We start from the raw sequence: 16,727 nt of genomic DNA, 5'->3' as shown, positions 1-16,727 counted from the left end.
ACATCTGTCATTCTTTTAGGCTACCTGGCATCTGAATTGCTTTTGTACAACAGTTGGAAAATCTCCAACCTTATGATACAGACCGTGCTTCTCACCATGGGGTCCTTACATGCAGGCTGCGTCCTTTCCCAGCTTTCCCTACAGTTCAGGAATAGCCACATGATTTAGATCAGCCCATCAGATACATCTGCTCCAAACACTGAATGGGAAGTAAGTGACTCAAAGAGGTAGGGACCATAGAAAATTAATTCTGGCAAAAGTGCTGCATCTATATCCAGTTTCTAAAAGTGGCAGTGGCAGTGTGAGGTGTCTTGTGCCCAGTGGCAGCAGTGATAGTTTCACTGGACCAGTTTTTGATGTATTTTGGACATGTTTCTGGCTGTGCAGCTTCTAAGCCTGGTTGTGTACCTACCCTTACCTAATTAATACCCTTTAATAAATCCCTTTTCTGCTTAAATTAGCCAGAGTTGGTTTTTGGTGCTTAAAATTAGGAACTTTGATAGTGAATCCCCAAATGCTGGACACATTGTTTCCAGTTCTTCACAATTATAAGCAATGTCTCCCACACATTTCTATTTATTCTCCATTTGAAATTCTTGAAGTATAATTTCTAAAAGTTAAAGGTTAGTTCCATTTTATTGCTATTTGTAAACAATCCTGCCATTATTATCTTTGTGCATAAAGTATCTTTCCTCAATATTTAATATTTCTATTTCTTTTTAACAGAATTAGAGGATTAGAATTATTCAAAATTTATTTACTTAATACAAACCCACAATGTATTAACCTCCCCCGTAAAATACATAACACTTGAAAATAATTCGCTCTTTCCCATCCTAGTCATTATTTTCCACAGTATCTAACCAGGAAGCAGGAGAATGGTAGAAATAAAACCAGTTGCTATAATCTTTCATAATTTTGGATTTAGAAGACTAGAGCTTTTTAAGAACAGGATAAAATATTTTAATTAAAGTATAGAAAAACTATACAACTAAAGACCATTAAGAATGGAGGACCTACAAATAGAGAGCCCCTAAATCCAGGTCTGAAATGTGGATAGCCCAAAGACTGTCAAATTAAGAGTTAAAGGATTCAGTGCATTTCAGAGTCTCAGCATATCCTCAACTTGACTTCCTGCAACTCGTGAGTCACAGGCTTCATCTTTTCTCCTAACAACTTTAAATGTTCTTACAAATAAAAAATGATCAGTGGGAGTAGTCATTAATATCTTTAAGTGACAATCCTTAAAAATTAATGAAGAAAATTGTCAAGGAAGAACAAGTGAAGGGAAAGAGGTGGATTAAAAAACCTTACAAGTTCTCCCAGAGCAACGATTCAGTGTTTAAAACTTTTAAATGTTTTGCAACACTTCTATGCCATATTAAGCTGCAATAGATTTTTTCTTAGAGAAGTCTAAGGCTTTGCATCTTCTCTTTTAAACAGCAGAGACAGAGTGTACTCACCTCCAAAGTCACAGCTCTCAGGAGCTCTGGATTAGAATTACACAATGCTCCTACAAGCACCCCTCCAGCACTGAAAGCAGTCAAGGTTGTTAGGGTTGGCTGAGAAAAGCCTTGGCCATGAAGCGTCTTAATGCAAGCTTCTAAGTCAGCAAGGCCATTGAGCTTTTTAGTTAGACGGCCATCTGTGTGCCAATGGAGGCCTAACTCACCACCACCCCTGAAATTAAAGGGCAAAAAAGTTTTAGAGGGGGAAATAAGATATTAATGATATAGATCAGGATCAATAAACTATAGCCTTTAGGCCAAATCCACCTGGAGCTAATGTATGACATTTGAGCTAAGAATGGTTTTTACATTTTTAAAGGATGGGAGAAAAAAAAAAATGAATCAGACCATATGTGGCCTGCAAAGCCTAAAACATTTACTATCTAGCTCTTTTTAAAAACGTTTACTATCTAGCTCTTTATAAAAATTTGCCAACTTCTATATGGCCAACCAAAAATTGATGCAACAAAAGCTTATGAGCTTCTGCCTACTATTTATCAGGCACTGGGCTAAGTGCAGAGTTTAAAAATAAAAACAAACAAAATTCCCTGGCCCAGAGGAAGATCATAATTTTGTTGGGAAAGAAAACAAAGAGTTACCTAGCAATATGATTATTGCTATAGTACTAATATATTTAAGGTATTACAGAAGCAGAGGCAAGAACATCCATCTGTAAAATTGAGGGTATATACACAGGTCAGGATCATGAATGCCTTAAGAGGGAGAGGATTCCTAATCTGAATCTTGAAGGAAGAATATGAGTTCTCAGAAGGTTAAGAAAAAGGAAGACATCAAGACACAAACAGAAGACACGGCATATGCAAGGATACAGAGGTTAAAGAGCATTATTTGCAAGGCTGAATGTTTAAGATGTGTATGGCTGGAATGTAGGACATGTTTGGAAGAGAGGTGATAGGTGGCACTACAGAGGTAAGCCACATCATTAGGATGTTGAAGAATATACTAAGGAATTTGGATTTTGTTGTGACAATGAGGTTGGGAAAGATTTTAAGCAGGGACCTAAGATTATGTTTAGAAACAGCTAAAATAAAATGAAAGTTAAACTGGGAAAAAAGGAGCCCAGCTTAAGAGGTTGCTTTAGAAAAACCTAAACTCAAGAGAGTCAAATGGAAATAATAATGTTATTAAATAAGTATAGAGACTGACATATCTATTAAAAAATCCTGAAAATCTACTCTGTTGCTTTTTGGATCAACTAATCTGTTGCCAAATCACTTTCCACCAGAACACATTCCATCAGATTTAGAAATACACAGATTCGATATACAAATGAGAAAATAAGCTTTGCTCCTTGATGCACTGTTCTCTATTGCTCATATGCAACGTAATGTGCTGACTCACCGAACATGGCAATATGCTAATATCCATCCATCATTCACTAACACCCGTCTTTCAGGTCTGAAATTCATTTTCAAATCCATTCCATAAGCTCCATATACATGTACTAAGAGAGGCTTCTTCTGCAAGTCTTCAGAATCTGTTTTGTGGAAAATGGTCATTGGCACTAGTTTTCCATCCTGGAAATGAAGAATTACTAGATATGTAAAGAAGAGTCTTCAAAAACAGTTTTATCACCAAATTAAAATATACTGAAGCATGCTTTTCTCCCCCTCTCTTCCATAATTGCTTATCAATGTTGAGTACAGACTTCTTTTAAGACAAATAAGTTATGAGTTATCGTCTCTAAAAATAGATGGTCCTTGTTTTCAACTACTTCCCTGACCTAAATTATTAACTAGAAAACAGCAACAAGATTCTGGCTTGAAAACATTTTGCTTCATGACAGAATTGTGATTTTAAAGAGTTCTTCACTAACTTATATTACTGTAATTTTTTTCTTTCTGAACAAGCCAAAATATCAATCAAGATTAGAAATCCTAGCATAGGCATTCTTCCTAAACCTAGGGGTTAGAAACTGGCATCTCTCATCTGACTATTTACAAAAACACTGACTAAAGAAGTCTTAACAGCTCAATTACTGTCTTCCATAAGTGGGATTCTCAACCATTAGGATCCAAAACCTCTTACTTACCTTGTGACATCCACTAAGATCCCCTTCAAAGGCCTATTTAATCTTTATTTTTAAAATGGTTAAAAGTGGTTTAAGTAAGTTTTACAGTTTTTAATACTTACATTATTTTTAAGGCATATTCCTCAATTGTAGATCAAACTCATCAGTCCCAATTGACCGAATCAAACTAGGCACTTGGATATAGAAAATCTGGGTAACCTGAACTATTTCTGATCTTCCCTTTGTAGAGAAAAGAGTGAAGTTGGTTCTCACCCTATTTAAAGAAACTAATAAAATAACAATTTACATTATTTTGGGGATACTAGTTTTCCATAAGGAAAATATAACCAAACTACTCATTTGAAAACTTCATTTTTGGGCAATAAATGGAAACCCCAGAATATTATCAAATAAGGAAATCTCCTTTTCATTATTCTTTGTAGCAACCCTTAAAATCGTCTGGGTCTTACTATAGTATGTGAAATCCGTTTTGGGGAACTGCTAATGCAATTTCAATTTGTTATAACAGTATATTCAACTTGTTATAACTTGTTATAACAGTATAACTTAATTTTTACTTCTCAGTATGGATTCCTTATAAAACTTGGTGTAGAGTAATTTCTATAAAATAATCTTGGTCTTTTCATTTCCCTGCCTCCTCTCTGTGTATTACATAATCAGAGAAAAATTTTCTGATTGGAAATTTGTGAAAAGGAAGTGCTAATGATGGTAGCAAGTACTGTGATGGGTTGAATCTCCGAGTTCATCAGCAGTGCAAAAATGCCTGCAGAAAGTTACAGTAGCTTCCATTTTGCAGCTGCTTTCCTTCTCCCCTAATGTGTGAATACTTGGAGTCCAAGAATTTAGCTTCACTATTCCTTCCATTTGGAGTACAGTAAATTACAACATTTTGATTGACTGGTATAATCCCATGTTTATATAATAAAACAAAATCAAACAAAGCCTAAAAATATGTTGTTTATTGACCAAAAAAATCTGTATGGTGAAGCACTGAATGGTTAACTGATTATTTCTAGAGGTGTAGCAAATGGGACTGAAAAGTAGTCACTTAAACTTTATACATTTCTATAGTTTGCATTTGTTCCAACAAACATGTACTGTTTTTATAATAGTAAAATAATATTAATATTTGCTTAAAAATATTTTTAAGTAATCAATGAATTTAAAAAAATGCATAATGATAACAAGGCCTATGCTGTAATTCATTCTTTGTTAGCACATGTGAAATCTGATATATGACATGCTGAAGTCTGAAAATTCTGTAAACTCAAGACAACTGTTTATTAATTTCTTCTCTACTTGCATAAATTTGTAAATTCCGTATACTGGGTTTATTTGGAATATGGATATCTGTTGTTACTTCCTCTTCTGCTTCTCATACCCCTGCCCCCTTTCTAGCTTAACTGTTAATCATTCTAGAGGTCTTACCTGAGATATCACTTCCTCAGAGAAGCATTCCCTGTTCCCTCCAGACTAGATAAGGTTCTTGGTCATATGCTTCCACTGTACTTGTATGTTTTCCTTTGTAGCAATCAGTACATAAGTAATTACTTCTCTAATATCTGTCATCTTTCCTGCTAAATTTAAGCTCCACAACAGCAGGGACTGTATTAGTCTAGTTCACTCTAATCAATTGCTTACACCTTCACAATTTTTGCAATAACTGCATACCAACTTTGACTATTTTCCTAATTTTTTCTTTAAGTCAACTTTTAAACTAAAATAAAAACAAACAACCAAGAGTTTGGTGTACTAGTTATAAATATTCTAATGCATGTTAAAATATCTGAGTATTAACACTGAGGAAAAAAAAATCCATGTAACCCTTAAAATCGTCTGGGTCTTACTATAGTATGTGAAATCCGTTTTGGGAAACTGCTAATGCAATCCCAGGAACTGCACAATACCTTGCAAACCGTATGTTTTTAGTAAATGTGGGTTGAAACTGGAGATTGCAAAGACTTACCTTGCTTTTGGCTTCTAGACGTAAAACACGACTAGTCTTTGTGATTGGGTCTTCGTGTCCAGTTTCCTCAAAGAGTTTGCCTTCTGCAAACTTATATGTATAATATTTGGGGGGACGTATTGGAGAGCAAAGCTGAAAGGGGCAGTTCTTTGGGTCAGAATTTGTATCCATTATGAATCCACAGGCCCAAGGAGGTAGCTAAAGAAATAAAACGGCTATTTTACTCTTTACCTAGACTCTTGAGTATCATTAATTAAATTTGAGTCTATCCAACATCACATAATGCCTCATTTAAGGATTACTTTGTCACAACAAAATATATTTGAAGTAAAATTTAAACAAAACTCTACATTAATGATTAATAAAAAAGAAAAAAATATAGGAAAATGACTTACAGCAATTCTAGATTTATATGAAAACTCCTTTAATAAAAAGGTTTATTTTGGGGTATAAACTTCGGCAACTAAATGCAAAATGTTTAAGAATAAGTGCAAACCAGAAGGTAATTCTGGTACCCAGTGACATGGCCCAGATTTCTATTTTCAAAGAACATGAAGTCCCTCACATGTGTTTTTAATAATTTACCCACCAGTTTTTACCCTGCTGCCTGGACAGCCACAGTGATGACAGTTATTATTCCAGGGCTACAAACTAGCTCAGCAGCACTAAAGCATTTATAATCTATTTCTAACTTAGCTCCCAGGCTAACCATTGTGCAGAACAAAACCTTTCCCAACACATCGACTTTGAGAGACTTACAGCTATTATGCTTAAGATTCTTAATTTTAAGAAAGAAGAAAAGGAATCAAAATTTATTCTCTTAAAGCAGCAGGGTCCAGCTTCTACTAACATCCCTCTTACACCCCTGTTAAAGAACTCTGGTAAGCAGCTTGACAGAGTGTTAGAAATGGTACTGAGAGCCAGAACATGAAAGAAAATTTCCTTCCTGTCCTGAGTAATTGTAGAAAAAGCAAATTCCTTAGAAAATCAGGTCTTGGCACAGCAAAGCCACTGGTAGGCACCATTTATAAAGGGTGGATGGGGGATGAGTGCATGAAGAGTACACCATTAACCTGTAGAAACTATAGCCAAAGAGCTTACATCCACAGAGCAAATTTCTTCTAATTAATCCGAAGAATCTATATTCCTGAAGCTCTAGTAAGGACACAAATGTCTTTACAAGAGTTTCTAATTTATTCTCCTCAGATTGGAGATTATTTTCAGGGATAATTTATCTATTTAAATGTTAAGTGATAACTGGAGAGAAAAATGTAAACATGAAAGTTGAGAAACCTGGTAGTATAACTACAAGTGGGCAAACTGAGAAAAACTGAGAAGCATTGCTACTGATCTTGTAGTTAGGCCTCAGAGTAAGGGTACAAGTTTGCCTGCCCTTTGGTGAGACTTAAGACAGTTATGATGTGACCCATGTGATAGTTGTGTTACCTTTAGACCAAGTGGTTCTAATAAATTAAAAAGACTTTGTGTGTATTTCTGAAAGTAATGGGACCAAGTGTAAAGTTTTAATTCCAACAAAAATGGTTCCAAGGCTATCACCTTTTTATCCCGTCCGACTGATGTAGAAATAAATACTATCTCAAAGATATTTTAAGATACAAATTATACTGAGATAATCCTGCAGTATAATCTGTGTATAAAAATTTCAGAATAATAAGTTGGCCAGGTGACATGCAGACATTTCTTAAATATCTGACAGAAACAAGGTCCAGCACTAGCACTCTGTAGCACACTACAGTTATTTCATTAAAAGAATGATGAAGACATAATATGCTGAAAGAAAATTAGCTTGGGTATGCAAACTCCTCCAAATGAAATCCATGCCAGCACAAAATGAAAATTTCCAAACTTGCTTAGACATTATCATAATATCTTTTTGTGGAAAAAAAATATTCCCAGAAAATAACAATGACATGATGACCAAGGATAGGAGGGAAGTATATGTTGGGTTTTATATTTCTATTGCTGACTGGGTTTAAAAAGAACTTTTAGTCAAGTGCTACTGGGTAGAAATGTTACATATAGAAATAATTTATAATCCACTCATGGCCTTGGTTTAAAAATTTTGTTCTTTTTGTGTATGGCACTATGCATGCATGTTAATCAGTGTGATATTCTGATTCACAAAGGAAAGGCTCTGATCTATAAAATTCTCAAGTAGCACCTGGTATAAATATAGTATGTAATTCCTTCTGATGATAACCTACTTATATAGAATACTATACAAGGCCTAAAAGGTACTAAAAGTTGAGAAGTGGCAGAGAATGAAGATAGAGGATACAGAATAAATTAAAGACAGGATGTTTGTCCTAATGAAAGTTAAAACCATAGAAAATAAGGCATATCTTTAAAATAGGAATACTTAAAGGTAATAGTAACTTAGGAGTCAAATCATATTAAAGCAGAGTAAACTCCACATGACATCCTAATTTTCTTCACACAGAATTTTGTTGTAATTAATGCACTGTAAAAAATTACATATTCTCTCTCATCCCTATTCATATAGGTTGTAATAAGAATAGATGTTCTGCCAGCTTCCTAATTAAAGATGTCTGAATGTGGCATCAATTAAAAGTGAAAAGAAACATTTCAATCCAGCAGATGCAGGCACTAAAGAAATACCTAAAGTCAATCACTATTCTCATTTTTGGACACCTAAAGAGTCTTCTAAGAGACCTAACATTACATTTGGTAATTTATTTCAGAGAGTAGCTGGAAATTTTCAGTTGTTTTAGGCCCTCATTATTTCTTATTTATGTTAATAGTCTCAAAACTAATCCCTATGCCCTTTATCTCCTCTTGCTTCATTCTACCCTAATATGGCTGCCAGATAACCTCATGATGTACAGCTGTGCTCCTCAAATCATTGCCCACCTCAAAAGCTGCAAATGCCCCCCTTCATAATTTATGCATAAAGCTTTCACCTTGACAAAGAACATCAAATCATAGCTTCAAGTCATCCCCTAGAGATTTATTCTGCATCAATAAAACTGAATTATTAGCAGTTTCATGAACATTTTCTGAACTTCTCCAGCATGGAGCTTTCTTTTATGGACTTACTCATCCTAAAATATCATTCCTCTCCCCACATGTCAAAATCCTCTGTATCAACTATCAAACTACAACCCAGAACCCATGAATCTTGAAGACGATTGTATAAAAATGTAGCTTATGAGGGGTGACAGTGGGATTGGGAAAGCCATAAGGACCACACTCCCCTTTGTCTAGTTTATGGATGGATGAGTAGAAAAAATGGGAGAAGGAAACAAACAAACAAACAAACAAAGGCACCCAGTGATCTTTTTTACTTTAATTGCTCTTTTTCACTTTAATTATTATGCTTGTTATTTTTGTGTGTGTGGTAATGAAGGTGTCAGGGATTTTGGTGATGAATGCACAATTATGTAATGGTACTGTGAACAATCGAATGTACGATTTGTTTAGTATGACTGCATGGTATGTGAATATATCTCAATAAAATGAATACTAAAAAAAAAAATCCTCTGTATCCTCTTTGGTTCACCTCAAATTCAAATTACTCCGTAAAAACTTTCCTGAGCCCTCCTCCTCTCCTTTGGGGCCTGTGCCAGTTTGGATGTATTATGTCCCCCAAAACACTATGTCATTTGATGCAATCTTGTGGGGGCAGACGTATTAGTGATGATTAGGTTGGAACCTATTGAGGGTTTCCATGGAGCTGTGACTCAATCAACTGTGGGCAAGACCTTTGGATAATTTCCATGGAGGTGTTACCCCACCCATTCAGGGTGGGTCTTAATTAAATCACTGGAGCCACATAAAAGAGCTGACAAACAGAAAGACCTCAGCAGCTGTGAGTGACATATTGGAGAGTAGCTTAGAGAGGCATTTTGAAGATGGCCGTTGAAAGCTGATGCTAACATTTTGGAGAAAGCCATTTTGAAACGCAACCTGGGAGCAAGCAGACACCACCCATGTGCCTTCCTAGCTAACAGAGATTTTCCGGATGCCAATGGCCTCTCTCCAGTGAAGGTGCCCTATTGTTGATGCCTTACCTTGGACACTTTATGGCTTCAGACTGTAACTTTGTAACCAAATAAACCCCCTTTATAAAAGCCAATCCATTTCTGGTGTTTTGCATTCTGGCAGCATTAGCAAACTAGAACAATTTCTTAAAATGTTTGTTCCATATGTCCACATTCTTGTCTTTTTTCATTGATGTTTTCTGGATTTTTATCCCCTTCTTTTTGATGAGTCATCATTTCCTGTTTCTTTGTCCTGTACTCTTTAGTTGTGCATTTTAATATTTTAAGATGTTAACTCTGTGATTTATTCCCTGAGATGTCTGTTTCTTGATTTTGTAACAAGCTGGTGATAAGACAGAGATATCTTGAGCATCATCCCTATCAGGAAGGTATGCCCAAGGCTAATGCAGTGTGTAGTTTCCCTGTCTTTCTGGGCCTCTGTCTTGTTCTGGGCTTTTGCTTTTTTAGTTGTTGTCTTGGAGTTCCCCTGTTTATGGGAGTTTGGTTGTCCACTGTTTCCTAGGAGAGACACTTCCTCTCCCAGGTGTTTGAAGCCAGCAGGACTATGCCTCAGACTATTGCTTCTCTAGTTTTTTACATTCCTTTCATTGTCTCAAGCTGCTTTTGCCTGGATGGCAAATTCTGGGAAGAGGGGCACTCCAGAGGACTTTCCCAAGTCAGTCTTTCTCAGTCAAAAAGGCAAAGGACCTATGAAGGGGGCGCAGACTGTCTCCAAAGTGCCCTGAGGAATAGGGTATCAGGAAGGATGCCAAGAGCTTCTCTGACGGCTCCTCAAAGTTGAGCTTCCCTTACCTGTCCAGCAAATGCAGCCTTTCAACTAACTGTCCCCCACAGACCTGAGGAAGTGCAGCATCTTTAAGTCTCCACTACTGCCACCACCCCTATTCAGGGAGGGTTGAAAAAATGGCTGCTGCTGCTTTTGTCCACAACAGGTTGAAATAATAGCTGCCCTTCAAGACCAACCCCCAGGAATCAAAATTCATTAATCAAATCTTGCTCAGTGATCAGCCCTGTCCACCCCTATTCTTGGGGAAGAGGATTTTTAAGTCCCTTCCTGTCACCAGTTGAACTAGTCAGAAGCTGGAGCCCTTGGTGGCCTGTTGCGAAAGTGGGGAATGGGCACCAGTAGCCGCCGACATGGAAAGAGCAAGTGACTGTTCCTTAAAATAATTTATCAGCCTCTTCCTCCCGCTCTTCCCTGGATGCTGTACAGTGTACTTCTGGGCTCCAGAGTTTCAAAATAATTGTTTCAGACAATTCTTGCCTGCTTAATAGTTGTTTTGGTGGAAGGACTGAGTCCTGGAGCTCCCTACACCCCAATCTTCCCACAATCAACAAGACATAAGTAAGGTTTTATTGTTTATTGTGTTTGGCAGATACTGCGGTTTTTACAAATTGAAATTTGTGGCAACCCTGCATCAAGAAAGTCTATTGGTGCCATTTTTCCACTAGCATGTGCTGTTCACTTCAAGTCTCTGTCACATTTTGTAATTCTTGCAATATTTCAGTTTTTGATTATTATATCTGTTATGATGATCTGTGATCAGTGATCTTTGATGTTCCTATTGTAATTGTTTTGGGGTGCCACAAACTGCACATATAAAACATGGCAAACTTAATTGATGAATATTGTGTGTTCTGACTGCTCCACAGATAGGCTCTCCCTCTCCCAGAGCCTCCCTATTCACTAAGATACAATATTGAAATTAGGCCATTTAATAACCTTACAGTGGACTCTGAGTCTACAAGTGAAAGAAAGAGTTGCACATCCAGATAAAGATGCTACAAGAGAAGAAAACTACAGGCCACTCTCCCTAATGAATATAGATGCAAAAATTCTCAACAAAATACTTGCAAACAGAACCCAAAGACACATTAAAAGAATCATACACCATGACCAAGTGGGGCAGGCATGCAAGAGTGGTTCAACATAAGAAAATCAATCAATGTAATACAACACATTAACAGATCAAAAGGGAAAAATCAAATGCTCATCTCAATAGAGGCAGAAAAAACATTCAAAATTCAGCATCCTTTTTTGATAAAAACACTTCAAAGCTAAATTTGAAGGAAACTTCCTCAATATGATAAAGGGTGTATATGAAAACCCACAGCCAGCATAGTACTCAATGGTGAGAGACTGAAAGCCTTCACCCTAAACAAGGATGCCCGCTGTCACCACTATTATTCAACATTGTGCTAGAAGATCTAGCCAGAGCAATCAAGCAAGACAAATAAATAAAAGGCATCCGAATTGGAAAGGAAGAAGTAAAACTGTCATTATTTGCAGATGACATATATGGTCCTATATTTGGAAAATACTGAGAAATCAATGACAGCTACTTGAGCTAATAAACAAATTGAGCAAAGTGGTGGGACAGAAGAATAATGCGCAGAGTCAGTAATGTTCCTATACACTAGAAATGACTTAACTGAAGAGACAACCAAGATAAAATTTCCATTCACAATAGCAACTAAAAAAATTAATGAAGGATGTACAACACCTCTACACTGAAAATCACATAATTTTACTAAAAGAAATAAAAGGGGACCTAAATAGGTGGAAAGATAGTCCATGTTCATCAATTGGAAGGCTAAATATCATTAAGATGTCAATTCTACCCAAACTGATCTACAGATTTAATTCATTCCAGTCAAAATTCCAACAACATACCATACATTGCAGACTTGGAAAAGCTAGTTATCAAATTTGGAAGGGAAAGGGACCTCAAATTGCTAAAAACACACTAAGAACGAAGAACAAAGTGGGAGGACTTACTCTTCCTGACTTTGAAGCCTACTATAAAGCCTCAGTATTCAAAACAGCATGGTACTGGCACAAAGATAAACATATATTGATGAATGGAATTGAATCAGAGTTCGGAAATAGATCCCCAGATCTATGGTTGACCAATTTTTGAAAAGGCCCTCAAATCCACTGAACTGGGACAGAACAGTCTCTTCAACAAATGGGGCTGGGAGAACTGGATATCCATATCCAAAAGAATGAAAGAGGACCCCTACTTCATACCCTATACAAAAATTAACTCAAAATGGATCAAAGACCTCAATATAAGAGACAGTACCATAAAACGCCTAGAAGATAATGTAGGGAAACATCTTCAAGACCTAGTATTAGGAGGTTGCTTCTTAGATCTTATACCCAAAGCACATGCAATGAAAGAAAAAATAGATAAATGGGAACTCCTCAAAATTAAAAGCTTCTGGACCTCAAAGGAATTTGTCAAAAAGATGAAGAGGCAACCAATGCAATGGGAGAAAATATTTGGAAACTGTATATCCGATAAAAGATACCCCGCATATATCAAGAAATCCCATAGCTCAGCAGTACAAACGGCCCAATTATGAAGTGGGCAAAATAAATGAAAAGATAGCTCTCTGAAGAGAAAATACAAATTGCTAAAAAACACATGGAAAATGTTCATACTCACTAGCTATTAGGGAAATGCAAATCAAAACCACAATGAAATATCATCTCACACCAATAAGAATGGCTGCCATTAAACAAACAGGAAACTACAAATGCTGGAGAGGTTGTGGAGAAACTGGAACTTTTACATTGCTGGAGGGAAACTGTGGAGTGGAGTCACTGTGGAAGACAGTTTGGCAGTTCCTCAGAAAACTAGGTATTGAATTACCCTATGATCCAGGAATTTCACTTCTTGGTATATACCCGGAATATATGAAAGCAAGGACATTTGCACACTGATGTTCATGGTGGCATTCTTCACGACTGCCAAGAGATGCAAACAATCCAAGTGTCCTTCAACAGATGAGTGGATAAACAAAATGTGTTATATCCACACGATGGACTATTATAGAGTAGTAAGAAGAAGTCCTGAACCGTATGATAAACAAAATGTGTTATATACACACGATGGACTATTATAGAGTAGTAGTAAGAAGTCCTGAACCGTATGACAACATGGATGAACCTTGAAGATATAATGCTAGGTGAAATAAGGCAGACACAAAAGGAGAGACATTGTATGTTATCACTAACATGAACTCCCTGAACAATGTAAAATCAGTGTCTTATAATATAGAATACAGGAGGACTTAGAGATAGACAGAAGCTAGTGAAGGGGCAATGATAACCTATTATGTACAGACATGATAATGAGGGTGAACTTCAAGGTATGGGAATGGACAGGAGTGAAGATGGTTCGTTAATGGAATTGTAAGTATCAGTGCCACACTGAAGACAAGCATGACTGAAAGGGGTTGTTTAAAGGCATATAACCCACAGACTAGCACTACAAACATAAATAAGTGTTTGCATGACATACTTATAAGGTATGACAGTGGTATAAAGAGTTAACAACATAGTGAAATATGGAAAAACTATCCATTACCTATTATAGACTATGTTTAATAGGAATAACATCATCACTACGCTAATACTAGGGATGAACACTTACCGGCTGAGAAGCACTCTGGGATGTTTTGTTTTATGATAATTGTTTAAAAATGAGAGTGATGATGACTGTACAACTAAGTGAAGATAATGTGAGACACTTTATCTTGGACAGAAAATACGCTATGTGAAATTAGGAACCCCCTACTTAATAAGTCAAGCCCTAGATCTTGAGGTTTGCTCTTGTGAAACTTAGGGCTGTAAATGGGAGACTAAGCCTTCTTATACTTATGCCAAGAGGCACATCCAGAGAACCTCTTTTGTTGCTCATATGTGGCCTTTCTCTAAGCCCAGCTTGGCAAATAAATTCATTAACCTCCCCCTTATGTGTGACATGACTCCCAAGGGAGTGAATCTTCCTGACACATGGGATACGACTCCCAGGAATGAGCCTGGTCCTGGCATCAAGGGATTGAAAATGCTCTCCTGACCAAAAGGGGGAAAAGAAGGATAACAAAATAAGGTTAAAGTGGCTAAAAGATATCAAATAGAGTCGAGAGGCTATCCTGGAGGTTACTCTTAGGCAAGCTCCAGCTAGATATCCCAAGCCCTAACGAACAGCAGTCCCGAAATACCTAGGTCCCTATCTGAGATTCCATAAAAGTTTCACTCATTAAGTTTATCTCTCAGAAACTTAAATCCACCAGAGTGTTCCTATGCCAGACAAGTCCTAAAACCCAGAGGCAACAGCCTCCTTAAGAACAACAACCATATGCTGCCCCCTTCCCCATAATGTCAACACCCCTTTTCAATATGAACAAGTAAGGGTAGTCACTCCCCAGGTACCCCTGAAGATCAAGAAAGTGATTAAACAAGAGGAAGGGGTAGCAACAGAGAAGATAGGATTTAACAAAGGTTATGAATACTGAATCTTTATAAAAAATTTTTTTTCTTAGATGCTAGGGTATTAGAATAGCTAGAAGGAAATAATTGAAATGGTAGAACTGTAACCCATAACATTCTTTGAAATTTACTCTATAGCTACTCATTGAATTGTACTTTGAAAGTTATCACCTTTCTGTATATATTTTACATTTCACAATAAGGAAAAAACTGAAATTTTGGAACTGTAACCCATAACATTCTTTGAAATTTGCTTTCTAACTACTTGTTAAATCGCACTTTGAAAGTTATCACTGTTATGTATATATATGTTAAATTTCAAAATAAAAAATGTATTTAAAAAAAAGAAAGGGTTGCACATCTCTCACTTTAAATCAAAAGCTAGAAATGATTAAGCTTCGTTAGAAAGGCATGGTGAAAGCTGAGATGGGCTGAAAGCTAGGCTTTTTGTACCAACAGTTAAGTTTTGAACACAAGGAGAAGTTCTTGGAGGAAATTAAAGTGCTATTCCATTGAACAGACCAGCCTGACTGATGATAAGGAGAAAGTTTTAGTGCTGTGGATAGAAAATCAAACCAGCCATAATATTCCCTTAAGCCAAAGATTAATCCAGAACAAGGCATAACTCTCTTCAATTCTATGAAGGCTTAGAGAAGTGAAGAAGCTTCAGAAGAAAAGTTGGTAACTAGCAGAGGTTGGTTCATGAGGTCAAGGAAAGAAGCTACCCTCCATAATACAAAAGTGCAAGGTGAAGCAGCAAGTGCTGATTTAGAAGCTGCAGCAAGTTATTCAGAAGACCTAGCTAAGAGAAGTGATGAAGGTGGCTACACTAAACAACAGATTTTCAATGTAAATGAAACAGCCTGCTATTGGAAGAAGATGCCACCTAGGATATTCATAGCTAGAGAGAAGTCCATGTCTGGCTTCAAAGCTTCAAAGGACAGGCTGACTCTCTTGTTAAAGGATAATTGAGCTCTGAAATTAAGTTGAAGCCAATGACCATTTACCATTTGGCAACCCTAAGGGCCTTAAGAATCATGCTAAAATCTACTTTGCCTGTGCTCTATAAATGGAATAACAAAGCCTGGCAGATGGCATATCTGTTTACAACATGGTTTACTGAATATTTGAAGCCCACTTTGTGACATACTGCTCAGAAAAAAAGATTGCTTTCAAAATATAATTGCTCTTTGAAAGTTATCATTGTTCTGTATAGATGTTAAATGTCACAATAAGAAATGCATTAAAAAAATTACTGCTCATCAACAATGTACTTAGTCCCAAGAGCTCTGATGAAGATGTACAAGATTAGTGTTGTTTTCATGCCTGGTGACAAAATATCCATTCTGCAGCCCATGGATCAAGGACTCAATTTGCCTTTCAAGACTTATTATTTAAGAAATACATTTTGTAAGGCTATAACTACAATAGATGGTGATTCCTCTGATGGATCTGGGCAAAATAAATTGAAAACCCTCTGGAAAGGAATCACCATTCTAGATGCCATTAAGCACCACTGTGATTCTTTGGGAGGATGTCAAAATATCAACATTAACAGGAGCTGGAAGAAATTAATTCCAACCCTCATGGATGACTTTGAGGGGTTCAAGACTTCAGTAGAGGAAGTAGCGGCACATGTGGAAGAAATAGAAAGAGAACTACAATTAGAAGTGTAGCCTGAAGATGTGACTGAATTGCTGTAGTCTCATGATAAAACTTTAACAGATGAGGAATTGCTTCTTATGCATGAGCAAATAAAGTGGTTTCTTGACATGGAATCTACTCATGGTGAAGATGCTGGGAACATAGCTGAAATGACAACAAAGGATTTGGAATAGTACATCAACTTAGTTGATAAAGCAGCAGAGAGGTTTGA

General features: G+C 36.7%; 1 protein-coding gene across 1 annotated transcript in view; it reads right to left on the bottom strand.

The window, feature by feature from the left end:
- PREPL (prolyl endopeptidase like) overlaps positions 1-16,727 on the bottom strand; it is a 67,948-nt gene that overhangs the window by 6,166 nt on the left and 45,055 nt on the right. The window contains 3 exon segments of the mRNA XM_037807276.1: positions 1,464-1,680; positions 2,871-3,046; positions 5,528-5,725. Coding sequence (XP_037663204.1) covers positions 1,464-1,680; positions 2,871-3,046; positions 5,528-5,725 — 591 coding nt within the window.

This window comes from Choloepus didactylus, chromosome 17 (assembly GCF_015220235.1).
Source record: "Choloepus didactylus isolate mChoDid1 chromosome 17, mChoDid1.pri, whole genome shotgun sequence".
Taxonomy (NCBI): Eukaryota; Metazoa; Chordata; class Mammalia; order Pilosa; family Megalonychidae; genus Choloepus; species Choloepus didactylus.
The sequence above is the reverse complement of the archived record's forward strand: the minus strand, read 5'-3'. Positions and strand labels throughout refer to the sequence as shown.